The sequence below is a fragment of the Pecten maximus genome, chromosome 11 (assembly GCF_902652985.1).
Source record: "Pecten maximus chromosome 11, xPecMax1.1, whole genome shotgun sequence".
NCBI classification, from domain to species: domain Eukaryota; kingdom Metazoa; phylum Mollusca; class Bivalvia; order Pectinida; family Pectinidae; genus Pecten; species Pecten maximus.
In genome coordinates, this window is record NC_047025.1 from 39,571,283 (window position 1) to 39,594,500 (window position 23,218).

The 23,218-nt window shown below is 37.5% G+C and overlaps 2 protein-coding genes across 2 annotated transcripts in view; one reads left to right on the forward strand and one right to left on the reverse strand.

Moving 5' to 3' along the window:
* Window positions 1-287: 287 nt before the first annotated feature.
* LOC117337148 (zinc finger protein 24-like) lies at window positions 288-5,477 on the reverse strand. The gene is made up of 2 exons (XM_033897984.1): window positions 5,304-5,477; window positions 288-1,731 (listed from the first exon to the last, which is right to left on the reverse strand). The coding sequence occupies exons 1-2, from the start codon at window positions 5,365-5,367 to the stop codon at window positions 683-685; spliced, it is 1,113 nt and encodes a 370-aa protein (XP_033753875.1). The 5' UTR covers window positions 5,368-5,477; the 3' UTR covers window positions 288-682.
* Window positions 5,478-7,256: 1,779 nt separating this feature from the next.
* LOC117338238 (junctophilin-1-like) overlaps window positions 7,257-23,218 on the forward strand; it is a 77,136-nt gene continuing 61,174 nt past the window's right edge. Inside the window, exon 1 of the mRNA XM_033899501.1 lies at window positions 7,257-8,730. Coding sequence (XP_033755392.1) covers window positions 8,346-8,730 — 385 coding nt within the window. The 5' untranslated portion in view covers window positions 7,257-8,345. The remainder of the gene's footprint in view (window positions 8,731-23,218) is intronic.

The window sequence follows — 23,218 nt, forward strand, 5'->3', positions numbered from 1 at the left end:
AAACAAATATTGCAAACGATGGGCAGCGTTGATATTAGCCAACAGTTTCCATATCTTGTTTCATTTGTGCTAGGATTTATGTCGGGCGAGGAAAATGGAAAATCAAGCGCCTCATTAAATTTGCCTTTGCCCAGTTGGCATTCATCAACCCATAACTTCCAACTGAAAGCAGTTCAATGCTTAAGTGAAGTCTATTAGATTTCGTGTAAACATAAATCAAAAGAATGTGCGCCTTGCAATACCTAAGGCCACGTGTTGATGATATATATATATATATATATATTGGGTTTTTTTTTTTGTAACGATCACATACGATTTAAGAGCAACACAGACATTTACATTAAGTTTAATACACGTATCGATATAACAGTTGAATTCGGAGTGCATTGCACAACTCGCAGTCTACAGTGTAATTCTTAATTTAAAAAGTGTAGATTGATAAATTAAAACATGCATCTCTTAACAAAAGTCATTGGTATCTTGTATATCACTATTTGTTATACACAACTGGTAGTCTGAACTTTAACAATCATTTATAAATATCGCACATACCAAAGTAAATTTTACAACAGGGTACAATATATAGTCATTATATCAATATATGAATAATTGCATATCAATGTTTAAAGCTTCCTCCATTAGAAATCAGTGCTCTGCATGGTATCATAAAAAGAGAATCTGTTCATAGGAGTCTGCACACCTCTAACATATGTTTGTGGAGGTACCGCTTTTGAGCGAAAGCCCTTCCACAACGCTCACATGAGAAGTTCTTGCACTTGACGGAATGAATAAGCATATGGGAACGTAGATTACTTTTGTCGGCGAATGCCTTGTCGCATCCTACACTGGGACATGTGAAAGGACGCTCGCCTGTATGGGTTCTGGTATGGCCCTTGAGGAGCCAAGACCGGGTGAATATTTTACCGCATATATCGCATTTATTCTTTTGTTTCATGTGGTGAGACCGCAAGTGAGCACTAAACGCCGACAGTGACCCGAACGTTTTGTTGCAATCGTCACAATGCAATCCTGAAGACTCCTCATATGGCTCTTCTAGCGTGACTCTCCGATGTCTACCAGAATCCAAAAACTGTCGAGCATACTCAGTAACACCGTCATTACTTTCGGGCTGTGATAAATCACAATCATCGGCCAAACATAAATCGGCAAAATCCTTCACACTTCCGTTTGAACCGGAGTCGCTTAGATATGAGTTGTCGTTCTTGTCGTATTTTCCGTGCTGTTTTCGATGCAAAATATCGATCTTTGTCTCGGAATCAAAGTCATTTATGGGATCTAACTGTGAATCATCCGATATGTTATCATCAAGTAACCCAAAATCGAGTTCCTCCTGACAAGTCCCTAAGAAAACGTCGTCATTTTCGTATTCATCGTCGGTTTCCCATTCATCGCTTGATTCGGACCCGTAGTCACTTGGTAGGTCGGATCTGTTCTCACACGGGTATTCGCCAAAACACTCCAATGTCTCCCTCGGATTTACACCGGCCAGTTCCAGATGTGGCACGCGCAAGCTGATCTGGAACCTTGTAACGAAGGACATGTAGCTCATAGATTTGTACTTAACTATCGGGTATTTTTTCTTTTTCTGTGGGTTTCTTTCCTTACTCTCTTTTTGTGGGGACTGAGTGCCTAGAGTTTTATTCTTGTTTCTGAACGGGACCTTCTTTATTGCCAAGCCGGAACGGGTAGTCATGACGTTTGGATCACGTTCTGGAAATATAAGGAAAGACAGCGGTCTTTAGAAGAGATCATACCCAACGACTTAAATGTATTTGTTATATAGTCTAATTATGTTACTTCAGATAAGGTCATTTGACCATACAATGTGATATTACAACAGGTCATATAAAATGTCAGGTAAATGCCATATATGACCTATAATCTATAAATATGGCCATTATAAGAGGTAAAAACCTGCAGATGTTTCAGGCGAATTATAGTCCGATTGATCAGTAATATGGGTATAAATCTCAATGTGTATCTACATGATTCATCAGACTGATTTAACTAGTATTTTGTACATTTAACTATCAATCTAATTAAAATTATACTTGAAATTTTCTCTCCTCTACAATACTCTACGATACATTATATTACAGGGTATCGTAGTATAATTGGAGTATATCCAATAACGGCAGACATTAAAACAAGAAAACTCATTTTCTTACAACTTCTTATATCTGTCCTGCCACCGCACAGGCGAAACAAATATTCATTCGCCGCTTACAGTATTATACGAACGACCAAGAACACTCCAACGGTTTTGTACTCGATATAGTTAGAATACTTCGAAATACCGCATAACGAAATTTCTAACGAAGTACTTAGAGACTGGATACTTCCCACAGAAATCAGAATGGAAATGTATAGTTAAACGGACAATCCGATATAAAGAGAACACTGAGCTAAAAATACGTATGGACGACAGAGATTTTAGTAGATACAGAGAAATACACGATACGTACAGCGAACAGTCTACTTCGACTTGGAAAAACGAAAGATCAAATACAGTGTATTATGCATGTGCTAAAAATGCTGGTGTGTATTCCACATACTGTCGATAAGATATGTGATTCCTGTAACGAAGTATGTGATGCCGAAATAAAACATTTAGTCATGCGGTGTCAGTCTACAGTATAATATATAGAGTAGAGAAAGCTACTTTGAAACTATAAGGGACAGTTTTCCTATTGAACTTTATATACATTTGTCCGATTTACCTGGAGAACAAATGTTACATGTGTTGCTGGGTAAGACGTCTGTTATACACGAGAACACTGACATTTAGATGATATTCGGAAGGATCTAATGGATCTAGGAGTACTCTTCTTATGTTTGTGTATCCCAACGCAGGTTGAACGTGTGATAATTTAGAACATGTACACCAAATACATGTAGTTGTATACTTTGTGTTAAATGGCGACAAACAGATCTGTACAAATAGACATTCTACAATAGATTTCTAATTTAGCCTGGGTATATTGATTCAATATCGTCATACCATTTCATATAGATGTAGAAAGTAAATAACTTGACTTGGAATAATCTTATAATTGTGATCACTAACACTGTGCATGTACATCTCTGTAGCTAATTAGGTATAAAGTATACAAGTATTTTGAGTAACTTAAACGAAATGTATTATATGATTGTAATATTTATTATATATATCTCAAATTTAAGGAATAAAAGAGAAGATGATGTAGGGTATCGTAGAGGAGTGGAAATTACAAGTCTAATTTTAACTAGACTGATTTAACTATGAATTGTCAAACGTCTCGGAATCACAAATTTAAGATTTTTGTATCAAATATTTAAAACATATGAAAACTTTATAATAATTAAGTATCCAATGTCTTTTTACTTGTAAATTATCTATGTATATTTATATGATCCTCGTTATGACCCGTTTATGAAATCGTCATTTTTGGAGGAAATAAAATACTACTTAAAAGTGAAGTTTTAACAGCAAATGAAGGAAGATATCTTTGAACTAGAAATACTACATGGTTCGGTTAAAATCATTGATACATAGTTACATCTATCTTTATTTTTGATTTATACCTTAATCATTTACATACGAATTATATATATATATAATTAAATGAATTTATGAGAAACAATTTAAATTCTAAAGGATATCTTCCTTTAATTCTATTATGATAAAAAGAAACAAAGTATTGCAGACGATACTAATCCTGTAACATGCAGGTGCCAGATACCAAACGTAGTGTATGAAGTTTCACAAGTCGAAAACTTTTATGACAGTAACGATTAATTACCTCATTTTTTGTTATCTATGATATTATTCTATGTATAAGAATGATGAATAGGTTATTAAATTGTTTAAGATATTTTCAAATGAAGCATATATATATATATCTTATACAAATACTTATCTGTTGTTGGATTATATATATATATTACCCATAAACGAAACAAAAGAAAAATAACGTAGATTGCAAAGAATTAAGTATTACTGATTACCGCTAAAACGTTGATATCTGTTTTTTTTTTTTCAAAACGATCACCATCTCAGATCAATTTTAAAAGGACAATTAACTATTTATAGATGATCTCTCCAGTAAAGGAATACAACATATTTTGTACTCTCATTGATGAGGAATACAGATTGATGATGCTTACTTGGCTAGTCATAAATTTCACTGAATGAATCATAGCCAGAAAATATCCATTTCATGATATAGCATATTCCCTATCGCCTTTGAGCAGAGTATATATTTCAGTGATGATTAACAATAACTGTAGTAGATATTGTTTAAGATATAATTTGTGTGTACTTTGAAGATATGCTCGCATTATTTGGTCCTCCCTAGTGGTTAATACGTAAATTAGTTGTTTTTTTTTATTTCGGATATTAATCAATTTCTTACAATAATGTTTAATGGTATGAAAATTCTATTAGGAAGAAAGGAAGAAAGAAAGACAGATCTAGAGATCTACTGTACTGTAAGAGTAAGGTGAATGTTTCTACATCGGATATTCTAATGTATGTTATCAGAATTTTGTCCACTCCAAGACAATCCAGTGGTTTAGACTATTTATTGAAATACAGTTTCTACAGTATATATGTACTGTAGTGGATGTATTTTGGCTTTGCGTGAGTGGACAAAACCACTAAGCTCAGATATCTTTCAATTATATATAACACAGTTACCTATTATTTCATATTAAACTCCAATACTACTGTACACATGCATTAAGAGTTGTGTATTTTAGCAGATAGGGTTATACATAGAACGTATGGCTTAGAACTTTGTAATATTATATGAAATCATTGCAATGTAGGAAATAGTGACGCCTTTTGGCATTCCTAGTTGATAATCTCCAATGCCAAAGGGAGGTAACCAAAAACTGGTATAAAGGCATTCATATAAAATCATTATAATGTATCATACAGAAGGCTTATAGCAATAAGCAAGGAGACAAATAGATTAATTAGCATTAACTCTAAAAAACAAATATAGATCCTCTATTATATTACAAGTAATCATATCAAAACATTCTGGATTGAAACAAACGTCTACTGACGCATTAGCCTACAAAATCACACTGCTCGATCCGAATAGGCCGAGTATTAACATGTTTTGGCCTACCAAAGCAAATTTAACGACTTGGTCTCAAAATATTCCTCCCGAACATAAAACTGGTTAATTTTATGTCAATGTACGACTCTAGGATTAGTCAGGCTAAAAGTCTACAGTAAGCCTAGTAATTCAGTTGGCCTACAATTTGAATTTCAGCGTTGAATGTATACATACCTGGGCCACCAAACCACCGACCAGTTCTGTAGTCTCTCACAGCATGTATAAGGCATTTAGGCATACTGCTAATTTGAATCTGGACTGACTTCAACTTGTAATACTTGACAATCGGAACATGATTTGAACGTTTGTTTACATGGCGTCCGTCTGCACTGGTTGGAAAGCGCGCGCCGTGACGTTTGTTGCTAGGCAACAATTTGGAACTGTGGACGGGCACCTGTGATGTCAGAATGAAGTGTTTTCGCAATAAATTCTCTTGGTGTGGTTAAAGATCTTTAAGTATTTTAATGTTTATACATGTGCACAGTTCAATTGACTACATTTGAACATTCCCCGCCTTTTAAGTTGAGTACAATTGATTAATATTGTATATTTTGATGTGGTAGTGTATTACGCATCTGATCCAATCTGTATTATTTTGTTTATTTGTTTGGTTGTTTTCCTCCTGAAAACAACTGAAGGATTGCATAAGAGAAAATTATACAGAATCAATGTTATGAAGGAACTGGGAAATGTTGTCAAGATTTGATATGGAGATCTCCTTATTTCATAAATACACATTTGTCTCTTTTACATAGTATGATATTTTATTGTAAGACGTACACATTTATCAAAAATAGTTACCGTGATGTCGAAGTTAAAAACGCGAAATTTTACACGGGAGACAACTCTGTGTGACCTATTTTTGTTATGTTTTTTGCACAAGTTTAATTGAAATATTGCACACACATAATGTCTATTCTGGTGGTTTAAAATGGTTTTACCAACATGTATTCATTTTATGTTTTTATATACCCGGTGCATAGTGTTAAACATTAAAAGCCATCAGTTATGAGACGTTTATTGAGAATTGAGATGATAGCAGTTTTAGACGCGATGTCAATGGTGAAGTGATGTTTGACTTGAAAGATTACAACATAAATGCTGATTATTTAAAAGTTTTTATGTCAATCGGCGTCATTGTGATATTGGTGGGACGACAACAATACTGACAGTGAGCTTAACGAGTATGACATTTTCTACAATGTCCTAATCAATTCTAAGTGTAAGGTGACATCGGTATTAATTGATTTTTTTCAATAACGCCTTCGACTCTTATTAATGTCACCGTGTGAAAACTCGTACATTCAACATTGATATGTTGTCATCTCGAAAATCCCACACTTGATCCAAAGGTTTACTCTCCGTATCAGGGTGAGGTTGTGAGATAATTATTAACATCAGACTAAGGACACCATTTATTTGTTGAATGTCAGATTTGCGAGACGACATCATTAATTGTGCGTCATGTGATCCTCGTACAGATCATAATAAGGCTTCTTCTGATTAGTTTCCAGAACGCACCGGCGGACGTTTTTAATTATATCACAGCTGAAATCGATTCGGTAAATAATTAGTAGAGGATACACTATGTACCTTTTTACATACATACATTATACATAGAATAACAGTAACACGTGGGTACAGAGGTCTAATAACACAGCACAGTCCTAACAATGTGAGTCTGTCTCAAACGTATTATGTTATTGTTAAGATAAAAAGATATGATAAACACACATGTGGACTCGAATCAATTCATAAAATGCACACGCACGCTCTCGCCGTCGTGTACCGTCTGTTACCTCCTATCGTACACCTTCATAATATGTTGACGATTGAACGAAACGAAAACGACTATTGATCGGCTGGAGTACTCAGTACGCTATATGTATTAATTATTTATTTGTCGCTGGGCTTGCATTGTGTGCCGGTGATATTACTTACACAAGCGTAATCAGGGATCTACTCACGGGTGATGGTAATAAACGGATCACATTGACAAAACCTACTCCAGTAGAAATTCTGAGATTTAAGTGATATAAAGTGACAGGAGACATGGGAGGCTTGAGGTGTGTGCTACGGCTGCTGTTCAGCACAACGTAGTGTGTTTCGTTCCGTAAGTATTATCCCACAGTGCGTGCAGTGCTATCATGTATCGCACTCGTATAAAACTGACATGTGGAACCGTTAAGATCGGCTCGTGGTAGTAGGTACTTGCTACTATTGAACGTATACTGATAAATGAAGCAAACAGTCTTAGTGTAGGTTTTCCGTACCACAGTGGCACTCTGTGCTTCTGTCCAATAACATCAAACCGCCTTATATGGTTAATCGGCGGTCCTATACTACACACATACACGATACACATCGCATTTTCGCATAATTTATTCGCCCTGTCGAAGAAAATTTTCGCTTCGCCCCTTCGTGCTTCCCCCGTGGAGAATGATTGTACTGATAGACTCTTTCGAAAGCAAATTATGAGGGCTTTTAACCTTACGATGGACTGAACAGGACCGGATTAATGGATACTGACCAAAGTGCTTCTAAACGGTATTACACAAAACGCCATTATCTTCGACCCATCCTCTCCTCTAGCCAGTAGCAGCAACGCTAATTTCCACACAACAGCTGATAACGGAACCTGAAGGATCATGGCTTACAACAGTGCATTTATATATAAAACACCGTCTCACTGATTATCAACGCTCATGTAATGTGCCATATAGTTTACACGAGGAATTAGTTTTCAAATTACGCCAGGATTTTACCAGTGCAATAGATACCAGGAACTTTAATCTTGCTGATAGTTTCGAGTCAAGTAAGCTTCTTTACACGTTTGTCAATCTTTGTTTTTAAAGTACATTGTTTACCAATGTAACACAACTTTTTTCTGTGTTTGATTTTAATTGAAATAATTTAATTGCTTATCAATTAATATTCCATAATTCTTTCTGTGTCACTTTTCTCTCTCTTAATATTTTCATCCGATTTTTTCGCCAACTGTAATTCTGGAAACTGAGTGTAAACACATTGGATTTGTGAACACGAGACTGTGACCGTTAATATCAGTCATTTTTGCTATAACGTGGATGGATTGGTACATATAATCACATCGTGCTCGCATTGTGGCGTTCATGAGGAAAACGAACCACTGTTTTTGGAATACGTGAATGGACATTTGACCGTTACACTTGGAATGCACTGGTCATTAGTGCCTAAATGACACAAGGAGGAGGTCGTTTCGATTTTGATGACGGGGGGACGTACTGTGGGGGTTGGGAAGATGGCAAAGCCCACGGACACGGGGTTTGTACCGGGCCTAAGGGCCAGGGTGAGTACTCTGGGGCGTGGCAATATGGCTTCGAGGTGTCGGGCGTTTACACCTGGCCCAGTGGAAACTCGTTCAAGGGCCAATGGTTCCAGGGAAAGAGACACGGGCTGGGAGTAGAAACGAAGGGCCGATGGGTCTACCGGGGGGAGTGGACCCAGGGATTCAAAGGCCGATACGGTGTCCGACAGAGCGTTTCCTCCGGGGCCAGGTACGAGGGCACGTGGACCACCGGTTTACAGGACGGCTATGGGTGCGAAACCTACGCTGATGGAGGTAAGTCATGCGTGACCTTGAGCTTGACAGATTTCAGGAGTTCATACTGTACGATAGTTGTGCCATTATGCCTCCATTCTAACAAGTTATCCGTATTTAGAATTTAACACAAATAGGTCAAGTTCATTTAAAATACTTCTTGACCTTGTCGAGAATGCAGATGTGGTAGGTCAAGGTTGTAGAGAGATTCTATTATGTCACAGGTCAAATCCGAAATGACATTTATGCTTATTTGCACAAAGAAAGATGAGCTTTTAAAATTTAAATGATAAAGCAGACATTTTGATGCAATCTATGAATAGTTATGTATTCATTAAGGCTATGGCCGATGATTGTAATTTTGCACCTCTCTAGTAACAATGTCGGAGTTGCGATCAGTTTATCCGGATGATTGTCATTAGCAGTATGTGCCCAATTATCCGGGTAACTCGATCAACTTCACTAATGTCACACTTTCCCATCGTCTCATCTACTCATACTTATATGACCGAGGTCCCACGTACCAATAACTATATAACACGTGTCCCACGTACCAATAACTATATAACAGGTGTCCCACCTACCAATAACTATATAACATGTGTTCAACGTACCAATGACTATATAACAGGTGTCCCATCTACCAATAACTATATAACATGTGTCCCACCTACCAATGACTTTATAACGGGTGCCCCACCTACCAATGACTATATATATAACAGGTGTCCCACCTACCAATGACTATATAACACGTGTCCCACCTACCAATAACTATATAACAGGTGTCCCACCTACCAATAACTATATAACAGGTGTCCCACCTACCAGTAACTATATAACAGGTGTCCCACCTACCAATAATTATATAACACGTGTCCCACCTACCAATGACTTTATAACAGGTGTCCCACCTACCAGTAACTATATAACAGGTGTCCCACCTACCAACAACTATATAACAGGTGTCCCATCTACCAATGACTATATAACACGTGTCCCACGTACCAATAACTATACAACACGTGTCCCACCTACCCATAACTATACAACACGTGTCCCACCTACCAATGACTATATAACAGGTGCCCCACCTACCAATGACTATATAACGGGTGTCCCACCTACCAATGACTATATAGCAGATGTCCCACCTACCAATGACTATATAACGGGTGTACCATCTACCAATGACTATATAACACGCGTCCCACCTACCAATGACTATATAACAGGTATCCCACGTACCAATGACTATATAACAGATGTCCCACCTACCAATGACTATATAACACGTGTCCCACCTACCAATGACTATATAGCAGGTGTCCCACCTACCAATGACTATATAACACGTGTCCCACGTACCAATGACTATATAACAGATGTCCCACCTACCAGTGACTATATAACAGGTGTCCCATCTACCAATGACTATATAACGGGTGTCCCACCTACCAATGACTATATAGCACGTGTCCCACGTACCAATAACTATATAACAGGTGTCCCACCTACCAAGAATTACATAACAGGTGTCCCACCTACCAATGACTATATAACAGGTGTCCCACCTACCAGTAACTATATAACAGGTGTCCCACCTACCAAGAATTATATAACAGGTGTCCCACCTACCAATGACTATATAACTGGTGTCCCACCTACCAATGACTATATAGCAGATGTCCCACCTACCAATGACTTTAGAACGGGTGCCCCACCTACCAATGACTATATAGCAGATGTCCCACCTACCGATGACTATATAACAGGTGTCCCACCTACCAGTAACTATATAACAGGTGTCCCACCTACCAATGACTATATAACACGTGTCCCACGTACCAATAACTATATAGCAGGTGTCCCACCTACCAATGACTTTAGAACGGGTGCCCCACCTACCATGGCTATATATAACAGGTGCCCCACCTACCAATGACTATATAACGGGTGTCCCACCTACCAATGACTATATAACAGGTGTCCCATCTACCAATGACTATATAACACGTGTCCCACCTACCAATGACTATATAACACGTGTCCCACCTACCAATGACTATATAACACGTGTCCCACCTACCAGTAACTATATAACAGGTGTCCCACCTACCAAGAATTATATAACACGTGTCCCACCTACCAGTAACTATATGACAGATGTCCCACTTACCAATGACTATATAACACGTGTCACTAGTACCAATGACTATATAACAGATGTCCCACCTACCAATGACTATATAACGGGTGTACCATCTACCAATGACTATATAACACGTGTCCCACCTACCAATGACTATATAACACGTGTCCAACGTAACAATGACTATATAACAGGTGTCCCATCTACCAATGACTATATAACAGGTATCCCACCTACCAATGACTATATAACAGGTGTCCCACCTACCAAGAATTATATAACACGTGTCCCACCTACCAGTAACTATAGAACAGATGTCCCACCTACCAATGACTATATAACAGATGTCCTACCTACCAATGACTATATAACGGGTGTACCATCTACCAATGACTATATAACACGTGTCCCACCTACCAATGACTATATAACACGTGTCCCATCTACCAATGACTATATAACACGTGTCCCACCTACCAATGACTATATAACACGTGTCCAACGTAACAATGACTATATAACAGGTGTCCCATCTACCAATGACTATATAACAGGTATCCCACCTACCAATGACTATATAACAGGTGTCCCACCTACCAATGACTATATAGCAGGTGTCCCACCTACCAACGACTATGTAACAGATGTCCCACCTACCAATGACTATATAGCACGTATCCCACCTACCAATGACTATATAGCAGGTGTCCCACCTACCAATGACTATGTAACAGATGTCCCACCTACCAATGACTATATAGCAGGTGTCCCACCTACCAGTAACTATATAACACGTGTCCCACCTACCAGTAAATATATAACACGTGTCCCACCTACCAATGACTATATAACAGATGTCCCACCTACCAATGACTATATAACAGGTGTCCCACCTACCAATAACTATATAACACGTGTCCCACCTACCAATGACTATATAACAGATGTCCCACCTACCAATGACTTTAGAACGGGTGTCCCACCTACCAAGACTATATAGCAGGTGTCCCACCTACCAATGACTATATAACAGATGTCCCACCTACCCATACGTACATAATAGGCGTATTTCTTTCCCCCAACCACGTAACGGGCGCGTCTTACCTACCCATAACTGCGTCGCGAGCGTCTTACATACCCATAGCTATATCATAGGCGTCTTACATACCCATAACTACACCATAGGCGTCTTATCTACCCATAACTACATCATAGGCGTCTTATCTACCCATAACTACATCATAGGCGTCTTACCTTACCATAATGTAATGTACATCACAATTGTCGCAGGTTTATTACAGACATCCGTCCACCAGTAATCATAAACCTTACTTATCCGCAAATTGATCACCATTGTGGGTTTCATTTATTCCACTTTTGTTGAAAAATGTGTTACATGTTGTGTTTTACATCAATCTGTGTACTTCTCATTGACACAACTATACATATATTACTCAGTTCTAGGCCCTTATTTTAGTAAAAGAAGTCAAATATGTACCTTGTAACGTGTGCCATGTAGCCTAAACCGGCGTTTAAAAGTGAACGGTTGTGTCGGCTTCGTATAATTTGCCATACGACATAGGGTTTCCCTTGTGACTGGGCTATGTAAATGAGAGCTGGTTGTTGAAATTCTGCTGACCGTTTACAGAGTTATCACCGAAACTCAGATCGACACAAGCTATACCAACTATATCGATATCAGGGATCTTGGACAAAGTGTCCTTTTTAACCAGCCTGGTCACGCCGTGTCCACACTCTACTTCACGCGCTACAAACAACCCTGTGAATCGCGACAGGGGATGTGTTGTGTGATGAAACCTTTATCAGCAATTTACATCGATCAATACCTTGTGATTTTCTACCTAAACTGATGTTGTTGGCATTCGGATAAATATCGATTAGTTACCATGTGTAGTCCGACACAGGGTCAAGGTCGTCTCGAGGATTATCAGTAGCTGGTCGTCTATCTCATATGGCAACATTTCACATACACATGTCTTTTATAATGACTCTTCCATCGTTTGCGTGTATTGTACAGCAACGTCACGTCAGTACGGGTGTCTTGTACAGTAACGTCACGTCAGTCAAACTGGTGTCTTTACTAACGACACGTCAGAACTGGTTTACTAACCCGTAATGGTGTCTTGTAAGTACGAAGTCAAACTGGTGTCCTTGTACATAACGTCAATGTGCTTGTACCTAACCGCACGTCAGAACTGGTGTTTGTCGTCGTCACGTCAGAACTGTTCTTGTACATAACGACACGTAGTGGTGTCTTGTACAGTAATGTAGTCAGAACTGGTTGTGATAGAACTTCTCAGACTGTGCGTTTACAGAAACGTACACGTCAGAACTGTGTCTTGTACGTACAGTCACGTCAACTGTGTCTGTACAGTAACGACACGTCAACTGGTTCTTTACAGTACGACACGTCAGACTGGTGTCTTACAGTACGCACGTCAGACACGTCTTGTACAGTAACGTCACGTCAGTACTGGTTATTGTATGATACCGTACGTCAGAAGTGTCTTGTACGTACGACACGTCAAACTGTGTCTTTACATAACTCATCAAACTGTGTCTTGTACAGTAACGACACGTCAGAACTGGTGTCTTGTACAGTAACGACACGTCAGAACTGGTGTCTTGTACAGTAACGTCACGTCAGAACTGGTGTCTTGTACAGTAACGACACGTCAGTACTGGTGTCTTGTACAGTAACGTCACGTCAGTACTGGTGTATTGTATAGTAACGTCACGTCAGAACTGGTGTCTTGTACAGTAACGACACGTCAGAACTGGTGTCTTGTACAGTAACGTCACGTCAGAACTGGTGTCTTGTACAGTAACGACACGTCAGAACTGGTGTCTTGTACAGTAACGACACGTCAGAACTGGTGTCTTGTACAGTAACGACACGTCAGAACTGGTGTCTTGTATAGTAACGTTACGTCAGTACTGGTGTCTTGTACAGTAACGACACGTCAGAACTGGTGTCTTGTACAGTAACGACACGTCAGAACTGGTGTCTTGTACAGTAACGACACGTCAGAACTGGTGTCTTGTACAGTAACGTCACGTCAGAACTGGTGTCTTGTACAGTAACGACACGTCAGAACTGGTGTCTTGTACAGTAACGACACGTCAGAACTGGTGTCTTGTACAGTAACGACACGTCAGAACTGGTGTCTTGTACAGTAACGTCACGTCAGTACTGGTGTCTTGTACAGTAACGACACGTCAGAACTGGTGTCTTGTACAGTAACGTCACGTCAGAACTGGTGTCTTGTACAGTAACGCACGTCAGTACTGGTGTCTTGTACAGTAACGACACGTCGTACTGGTGTCTTGTACAGTAAGTCACGTCAGAACTGGTGTTACTGTACGAACGCAGAACTGGTGTCTTGTACATAACGTCACGTCAGTACTGGTGTCTGTACAGTACGTCACTTCAAAAACTGTTCTTACAAGCTTAACGCCGTCATGTACAAAATAACTGTGGCTCTACAGGCTTACACCTCGTCATGGTTCAAAACAAGTAACTGTACTCTTACAACTTACACCGCCGTCATGGTACAAAACAAATGTTACTCTGTAAGGCTTACACCTTCGTCATGGTTCAAAACAAATGTTACTCTATAAGGCTTACACCTCCGTCATGGTACAAAACAAATGTTACTCTACAAGGCTTACACCTTCGTCATGGTACAAAACAAATGTTACTCTACAAGGCTTACACCTCCGTCATGGTACAAAACAAATGTTACTCTACAAGGCTTACACCGCCGTCATGGACAAAACAAAATTTAGTCTGTACAAGGCATATAAGTTGCTGTTAGAAGACTGTTTTTGCTTAACAACAGACAAGTTTAGTGAACACAAAAAGGTAATGATGATCTGTGTGCACTCATGTATGCAACACATCAAAACATCACTGATGGTTATCTCTGATAATACTACACATGTCGAAACTGCACATGTCGATACAACACATGTCGATGTCGGCTAGTCGACCCCCTATGTCGTCCGGGGATCGGGAGGGGGAGGGGCGTGTTGTGAGGTTATGTAACTCGTCAGTCAGGCTCGTATCTCACTAATAATCTGGTAATCAGTATGATAAGGTCAAACATCATAGTCGTATCGAAGGTCGCACGAGCCAAATATATTTAAACGGCTTCAGATCCATGGATAATGAATGGATATTTTAGGAAATTTTGGCCGGAGCTTTCAGGTACAAAGGGATTAAAATAAATCGCCTTGACCCATGTTTAAGGTCAAAGACTTCAAATTATTACATGTATCTGTATATTATTTAAGTATAAGTAGGTATTAATGACTTGAGAAGAAATACTCCGCTGTTGTATGTCCATCCTTAAGTTCCATTCCATAGACACCGTTGTATAGTTAATAACGATTATGTAACTACTATACATTTTTTGCACGACATTAAATAGGTCATCATATATAATTGTAATATAACTATCATACCTTAAGTTTATCAAATTCAGATAGCTTTACTGTAACTGACATTCCTGAGTATGGTTTTACATGTTTTAATTATTGTATAATACAGTGAGTAATCAATGCCTCTGTATCAGTGATGAAGTAGTCTGTACTAATTAGTATTTCAATATTTAATATGATAACACTAAGTACCATAAAAGTACACATTGTGTTTAAGCAATATTGTACTAAGAGTAAACAGATAAAATCACAAAGTCGTCGTAGATTACCCGTTCCTACCATGTGTACTGTTTGAATAGACTGTTTACCTATCATACAGATCAATTTATCGATAACCAATAGTAAATACTGTGGGCCACGCTTACTAAGTACATCTATACACAGCCCGCTCTCATTACAGATAAATATTGGTCCTGTCGCTGACGGTAATTGAATCTGGACATTGAATCAACATCAAACAATATATACCTTACACAGTCAGTCATATTTGTTTCACATGCGCCTCTAGATGTCCTAGTCTCACGTGCGTCTTAGACGCCTTTACAAAGGCAGTAACAATGTGTCTCACGTTCGCCTTAGTCATTTACGACTAGTCACTATGTCTCACGTGCGCATGCGTCATTTAATTGTCAATCATTATTGGTAGATTTTCTACCCGCGCAGATGTTAATAAATACATGTTTATAAGGTAGACACCTATTTGTATTCGATTCATTGAAGCAATCGGGTTCAGAAGACATGTTTGTTTGACCTACACTTACCAAATCACTGTAAATGGTGTCTCGACGGTGGAAGTGTACGGGTCTGTGTGTGACTGTATGGTGTCTCGGCCGAGGTAGTGTATGGGTCTGTGTGTGACTGTATGGTGTCTCGGCCGTGGTAGTGTGTGAGTCTGTGTGTGCGACTGTATGGTGTCTCGGCCGTGGTAGTGTATGGGTCTGTCTGTGACTGTATGGTGTCTCGACGGTGGTCTTGTATGGGTCTGTGTGTGACTGTATGGTGTCCCGGCCGTGGTAGTGTGTAGGTCTGTGTGTGACTGTATGGTGTCTCGGCCGTGGTAGTGTATGGGTCTGTGTGTGACTGTATGGTGTCTCGGCCGTGGTAGTGTATGGGTCTGTGTGTGTGTGTGACTGTATGGTGTCTCGGCCGTGGTAGTGTACGGGTCTGTGTGTGTGTGACTGTATGGTGTCTCGGCCGTAGTAGTGTATGGGTCTGTGTGTGTGACTGTATGGTGTCTCGGCCGTGGTAGTGTATGGGTCTGTGTGTGACTGTATGGTGTCTCGGCCGTGGTAGTATATGGGTCTGTGTGTGTGACTGTATGGTGGCTCGGCCGTGGTAGTGTATGGGTCTGTGTGTGTGACTGTATGGTGTCTCGGCAGTAGTAGTATATGGGTCTGTGTGTGACTGTATGGTGTCTCGGCCGTGGTAGTGTACGGGTCTGTGTGTGACTGTATGGTGTCCCGGCCTCGGTAGTGTATGGGTCTGTGTGTGACTGTATGGTGTCCCGGCCGTGGTAGTATATGGGTCTGTGTGTGTGACTGTAAGGTGTCTCGGCCGTGGTAGTGTATGGGTCTGTGTGTGACTGTATGGTGTCTCGGCCGTGGTAGTGTACGGATCCGTGTGTGTGACTGTATGGTGTCTCAGCCGTGGTAGTGTATGGGTCTGTGTGTGTGACTGTATGGTGTCCCGGCCGTGGTAGTGTACGGGTCTGTGTGTGTGACTGTATGATGTCTCGGCCGTGGTAGTGCATGGGTCTGTGTGTGACTGTATGGTGTCTCGGCCGTGGTAGTGTACGGGTCTGTGTGTGTGACTGTATGGTGTCTCGGCCGTGGTAGTGTATGGGTCTGTGTGTGTGACTGTATGGTGTCCCGGCCGTGGTAGTGTATGGGTCTGTGTGTGACTGTATGGTGTCTCGACCTTGACAGTGTATGGGTCTGTGTGCGACTGGGATGATTCTGTATTTTACTGTACTTGAACATTTTCTACATCGACAGAAAATCGATAATCACCTACTCATACAACGCTGTGCAGAATTCGACATACACGTTCAATAATGAACACTTTGCCACTACGTCATGACGATCTAACATTGCTTCACACAGTTGTGTATTAGTCAAACACTATAAATGTTTGAATGGATATATGAAGATGTGCAAAGGATTATATTTCATCGTGTGTTGTGTGTGGTAAATGCTATTCAATAGCTCTTATATACAAAAAATATACACGTATTAGTCATATACAAAAAATATACACGTATTAGTTATATACAAACAATATACACGTATTAGTTACACACAAACGATATACACGTATTAGTTATATACAAACAATATACACATATGAGTTATATACAAACAATATACACGTATTAGTTATACACAAACAATATACACATATAAGTTATATACAAACAATATACACGTATTAGTTATACACAAACAATATACACGTATGAGTTATATACAAACAATATACACGTATTAGTTATACACAAACAATATACACATATAAGTTATATACAAACAATATACAAGTATTAGTTATACACAAACAATATACACGTTATAGTTTTATACAAACAATATACACGTATTAGTTATATACAAACAATATACACGTATTAGTTATATACAAACAATATACACATATAAGTTATATACAAACAATATACACGTATTAGTTATATACAAACAATATACACGTATTAGTTATATACAAACAATATACACGTTATAGTTATATACAAAAAATATACACGTTATAGTTATATACAAACAATATACACGTTATAGTTATATACAAACAATATACACGTTATAGTTATATACAAACAATATACACGTATTAGTTATACACAAACAATATACACATATAAGTTATATACAAACAATATACACGTATTAGTTATACACAAACAATATACACATGTGAGTTATATACAAACAATATACACGTATTAGTTATATACAAACAATATACACGTATTAGTTATATACAAACAATATACACGTATTAGTTATATACAAACAATATACACGTATTAGTTATATACAAACAATATACACGTTATAGTTATATATAAACAATATACAAGTATTAGTTATACACAAACAATATACACATATGAGTTATATACAAACAATATACACGTATTAGTTATATACAAACAATATACACGTATTAGTTATATACAAACAATATTCACGTATTAGTTATACACAAACAATATACACGTATTAGCTATATACAAACAATATACACGTTATAGTTATATATAAACAATATACAAGTATTAGTTATACACAAACAATATACACGTTTTAGTTATATACAAACAATATACACGTATTAGTTATATACAAACAATATACACGTATTAGTTATATACAAACAATATACAAGTATTAGTTATACACAAACAATATACACGTATTAGTTATACACAAACAATAAACACATATGAGTTATATACAAACAATATGCACGTATTAGTTATACACAAACAATATACACGTATTAGTTATACACAAACAATAAACACGTATGAGTTATATACAAACAATATACACGTATTAGTTATATACAAACAATATACACGTATTAGTTATATATAAACAATATACAAGTATTAGTTATACACAAACAATATACACGTTTTAGTTATATACAAACAATATACACGTATTAGTTATATACAAACAATATACACGTATTAGTTATATACAAACAATATACACGTATTAGTTATACACAAACAATAAACACATATGAGTTATATACAAACAATATACACGTATTAGTTATATACAAACAATATACACGTATTAGTTATATATAAACAATATACAAGTATTAGTTATACACAAACAATATACACGTTTTAGTTATATACAAACAATATACACGTATTAGTTATATACAAACATTATACACGTATTAGTTATACATCCAACAGAACAAAAATACTTGGAAACAAGCTATCACCATGATATTCTTTACAATATTTTGGACCTGGACTTACACTATTTTGTCATGTTATGCACAAATAAATGTTTACTTTGTCCACTTTCGTGGTCAATTAAGATAAATCAATCCTAAAACGTCCGGGGTGTAAAGGTTGCTTGTATCATTAACACGCGTTAAAGCCGTTTCACCGGAAAAAAGCATCGTATATTGGGTAAAAGCTCAGGAATTCGCAAGTCTGTTCTTGTTAGAATCTTATTTCAATATGTGTATGAGATCTATTATTATGTATAAACAGAAATTTGCGTACAAAAGTTGTATTATTGGTCATTAAATAAGTTGTATTATTGGTCATTAAATAAGTTGTATTATTGGTCATTAAATAAGTTGTATTATTGGTCATTAGATAAGTTGTATTATTGGTCATTAGATAAGTTGTATTATTGGTCATTAAATAAGTTGTATTATTGGTCATTAAATAAGTTGTATTATTGGTCATTAGATAAGTTGTATTATTGGTCATTAAATAAGTTGTATTATTGGTCATTAAATAAGTTGTATTATTGGTCATTAGATAAGTTGTATTATTGGTCATTAAATAAGTTGTATTATTGGTCATTAGATAAGTTGTATTATTGGTCATTAGATAAGTTGTATTATTGGTCATTAAATAAGTTGTATTATTGGTCATTAAATAAGTTGTATTATTGGTCATTAGATAAGTTGTATTATTGGTCATTAGATAAGTTGTATTATTGGTCATTAAATAAGTTGTATTATTGGTCATTAAATAAGTTGTATTATTGGTCATTAAATAAGTTGTATTATTGGTCATTAAATAAGTTGTATTATTGGTCATTAAATAAGTTGTATTATTGGTCATTAGATAAGTTGTATTATTGGTCATTAAATAAGTTGTATTATTGGTCATTAAATAAGTTGTATTATTGGTCATTAAATAAGTTGTATTATTGGTCATTAAATAAGTTGTATTATTGGTCATTAAATAAGTTGTATTATTGGTCATTAAATAAGTTTTATTATTGGTCATTAAATAAGTTGTATTATTGGTCATTAAATAAGTTGTATTATTGGTCATTAAATAAGTTGTATTATTGGTCATTAAATAAGTTGTACTATTGGTCATTAAATAAGTTTTATTATTGGTCATTAAATAAGTTGTATTATTGGTCATTAGATAAGTTGTATTATTGGTCATTAAATAACAATGATTTCTTGAGACTAACGGTTATCCTTTAGATACTATCCAGTTGGTGTTGTAGAATGTACTTTATTACGGCCATGTGGAGCGGTGTAATTCCGGACATGTGGAGCTGTGTAATTCCGGACACAGACAATTGCCCGTCGTCGTTTATTGAATTAGATAGTCTTAAATGAGCCGGGTGATGACTATAGGTTCCGGCTCAGGGTCGGAGCTCCCTCATAAATATACAATATAAATATAGATCTACAAAAATGTATATTCTCCACAATATGGCACCACTCAATGGGAGGGACTGTCGAGGGGTTTCCTGCTTACCCTAACAGATGTCACTGTTTATATAAGAGTGAATATTTTGTGATTTCTGAATCAATTTCGGGCCATTTGTTTTAACATTTATTTGCAAATTTACAGATTTGTACTTCCATGAATATAGGTATATCATCTATTTCTGTGTGTAGGTATTTGAACTAGTTCATTAATTGGCAACACTTTTGTGTGAGATATGCAGAGTCAGCGTTTTTCTGCTCGATGGACGATTATTATAGGGAAATGGAAATGCTCAGTCTGAAATCACATGAACAGTATATCTTGTCAAGAGAAAATATCAATCCTAAAAAATATTAAGTTCTTTCTTTTTCATTCCTTGCAAATATTTTTTCAGATCAAATACTGGAATTCCCCACTTGTGCCTCGTACAAAATGTACGTGCTTTACCGTGTAGCGCACGCACGGGGGCTCCAGGAGGGGGTTTGGCAAGCGATGAGTGTAACAGCACTGCTGACTGTAACCTAATCGCGGTCTGTACGCAGATAATTCCGAACAGAACAGTTAATTAAAGATGATTCAATGTTCCGCTCAGTCTTTATTTTTGGCCCATATGAGAAGTGCCACCTCGGCCTAGCACAGTCAGCGCGATATCACAAACCTCTCTGCTCGTATATATAAATAGGTGCCACACATATATACCTCGGCACGAACTCTCCTCCACGTTCTCGTCAAGCTCATCTCCTCGGAACATCATTCCATAACCTACAAATACACAACAATATAAACGGCCCGGTTTTGTTGGGGCCAAACATCAGTAACATACTATGTTTCTCACTATTGTAATGTTAAAGGTTGAGAAACTGTAGCAATCTGGCCGGTCTACAATTGATAATTTGTATTTCATTATTGTGGTATTTCTATATTTTCAATGTGTCATTATCATATACAATATATCCAACAATATTGACTGAGAATGGTTAAAACTTGTGTGGTTAAGTAGTGGTTTAACAGTTAACAAAACTGATCGTCCGGGAACGCGTACCTTCCACAGCCCGATATATCGCCTTCACAATTATCGCCAACTGCTGGTTTATTATTTACTCCCGTACATCTTCCGAGGTCTTTCAGTACCAATACCAACTTCTACCTACATCCAAACTTTCCAGATGGCAAGGCAACATGGAATCCTGGCCAGGAGAGTCAGACATAGGTCTGATGAGCTCTTTGCGATAAGAAAGATCACAGAACAGAGATAAAACATCTCTCCGATCATGACTTTGGGCATTCCCTCCTCCATCACCACACACCCTTCTGGCGTTTCTGTTTTGACCAAGAGTAAACATGTATACATGTATATGGGCAATTAAATATCGGATTATAAGGAAAGGGGTTTAAACTTTCAGAGCGATAGTAAATGTGTCCCAGTTATCTTTGAAAAGTTGATTAATGGTAAATAAAATGTAATTTGAAGCTGGTCGAAATATATGAGATTCTAAGCAGGGATTAAAAAACAATAAATATACAAATGTACATACCAGTAGACACTATAAGAATATAGATAATAAGTAGTGTACGGGATACAGGTAGTGTACGGGGTACAGGTAGTGTACGGTATACAGGTAGTGTACGGTATACAGGTAGTGTACGGTATACAGGTAGTGTATGGGATACAGGTAGTGTACGGTATACAGGTAGTGTACGGGATACAGGTAATGTACGGTATACAGGTAATGTACGGGATACAGGTAATGTACGGTATACAGGTAATGTACGGTATACGGGTAGTGTACGGGATACAGGTAGTGTACGGTATACGGGTAGTGTACGGCATACAGGTAATGTACGGGATACATGTAGTGTACGTGATACATGTAGTACACGCAGTGTACAGGATACACGTGTATTATTACATAGACAGTATTTAGTACCTATTACAAGGTATTGTATTACTACATAGACAGTATTTAATACCTATACAAGGTAGTGTATTATTACATAGACAGTATTTTGTACCTATTACAAGGTATAGCTCGAGTTTCCTCTGGCCCTGACACCATTTCTGGACCAGACATAGTGTGAGGGCCAAGGGAAACTCGGGCTGGACAAGGTAGTGCATTATTACTGTTATTTTATTTGAAGAGGCTTCATCTTATTCAACGCTTCATCAATCGTTTCCTGAAAATTATTTTTATGGTAAATAGAGTTTACATTAGTCCATTGTATGCGTTACTGAATTATGATAACGTTTGGTAGTCGGATGGCTCACCGCATACATGATTATTAAAAGACACAAATTAAAATGTTTTGGATTTGTCGATAAATATTAAACACTTGTTTAGTACTGTCGTTCTGGACCTGTTAGAGTTACCACTAAGACTGACTAAGATCAGGAGACTGTGAGTAGCAGTCAGCCTCACAACACATGCTCAGCTAGA

Bases quoted from the DNA above. Each gene is read 5' to 3' on its own strand.
- LOC117337148 (XM_033897984.1), bottom strand. From the start codon at position 5,367: ATGCCTAAATGCCTTATACATGCTGTGAGAGACTACAGAACTGGTCGG. The intron at 1,732-5,303 runs GTATGTATACAT...TTATATTTCCAG, and splicing joins TCGGTGGTTTGGTGGCCCAG to AACGTGATCCAAACGTCATG.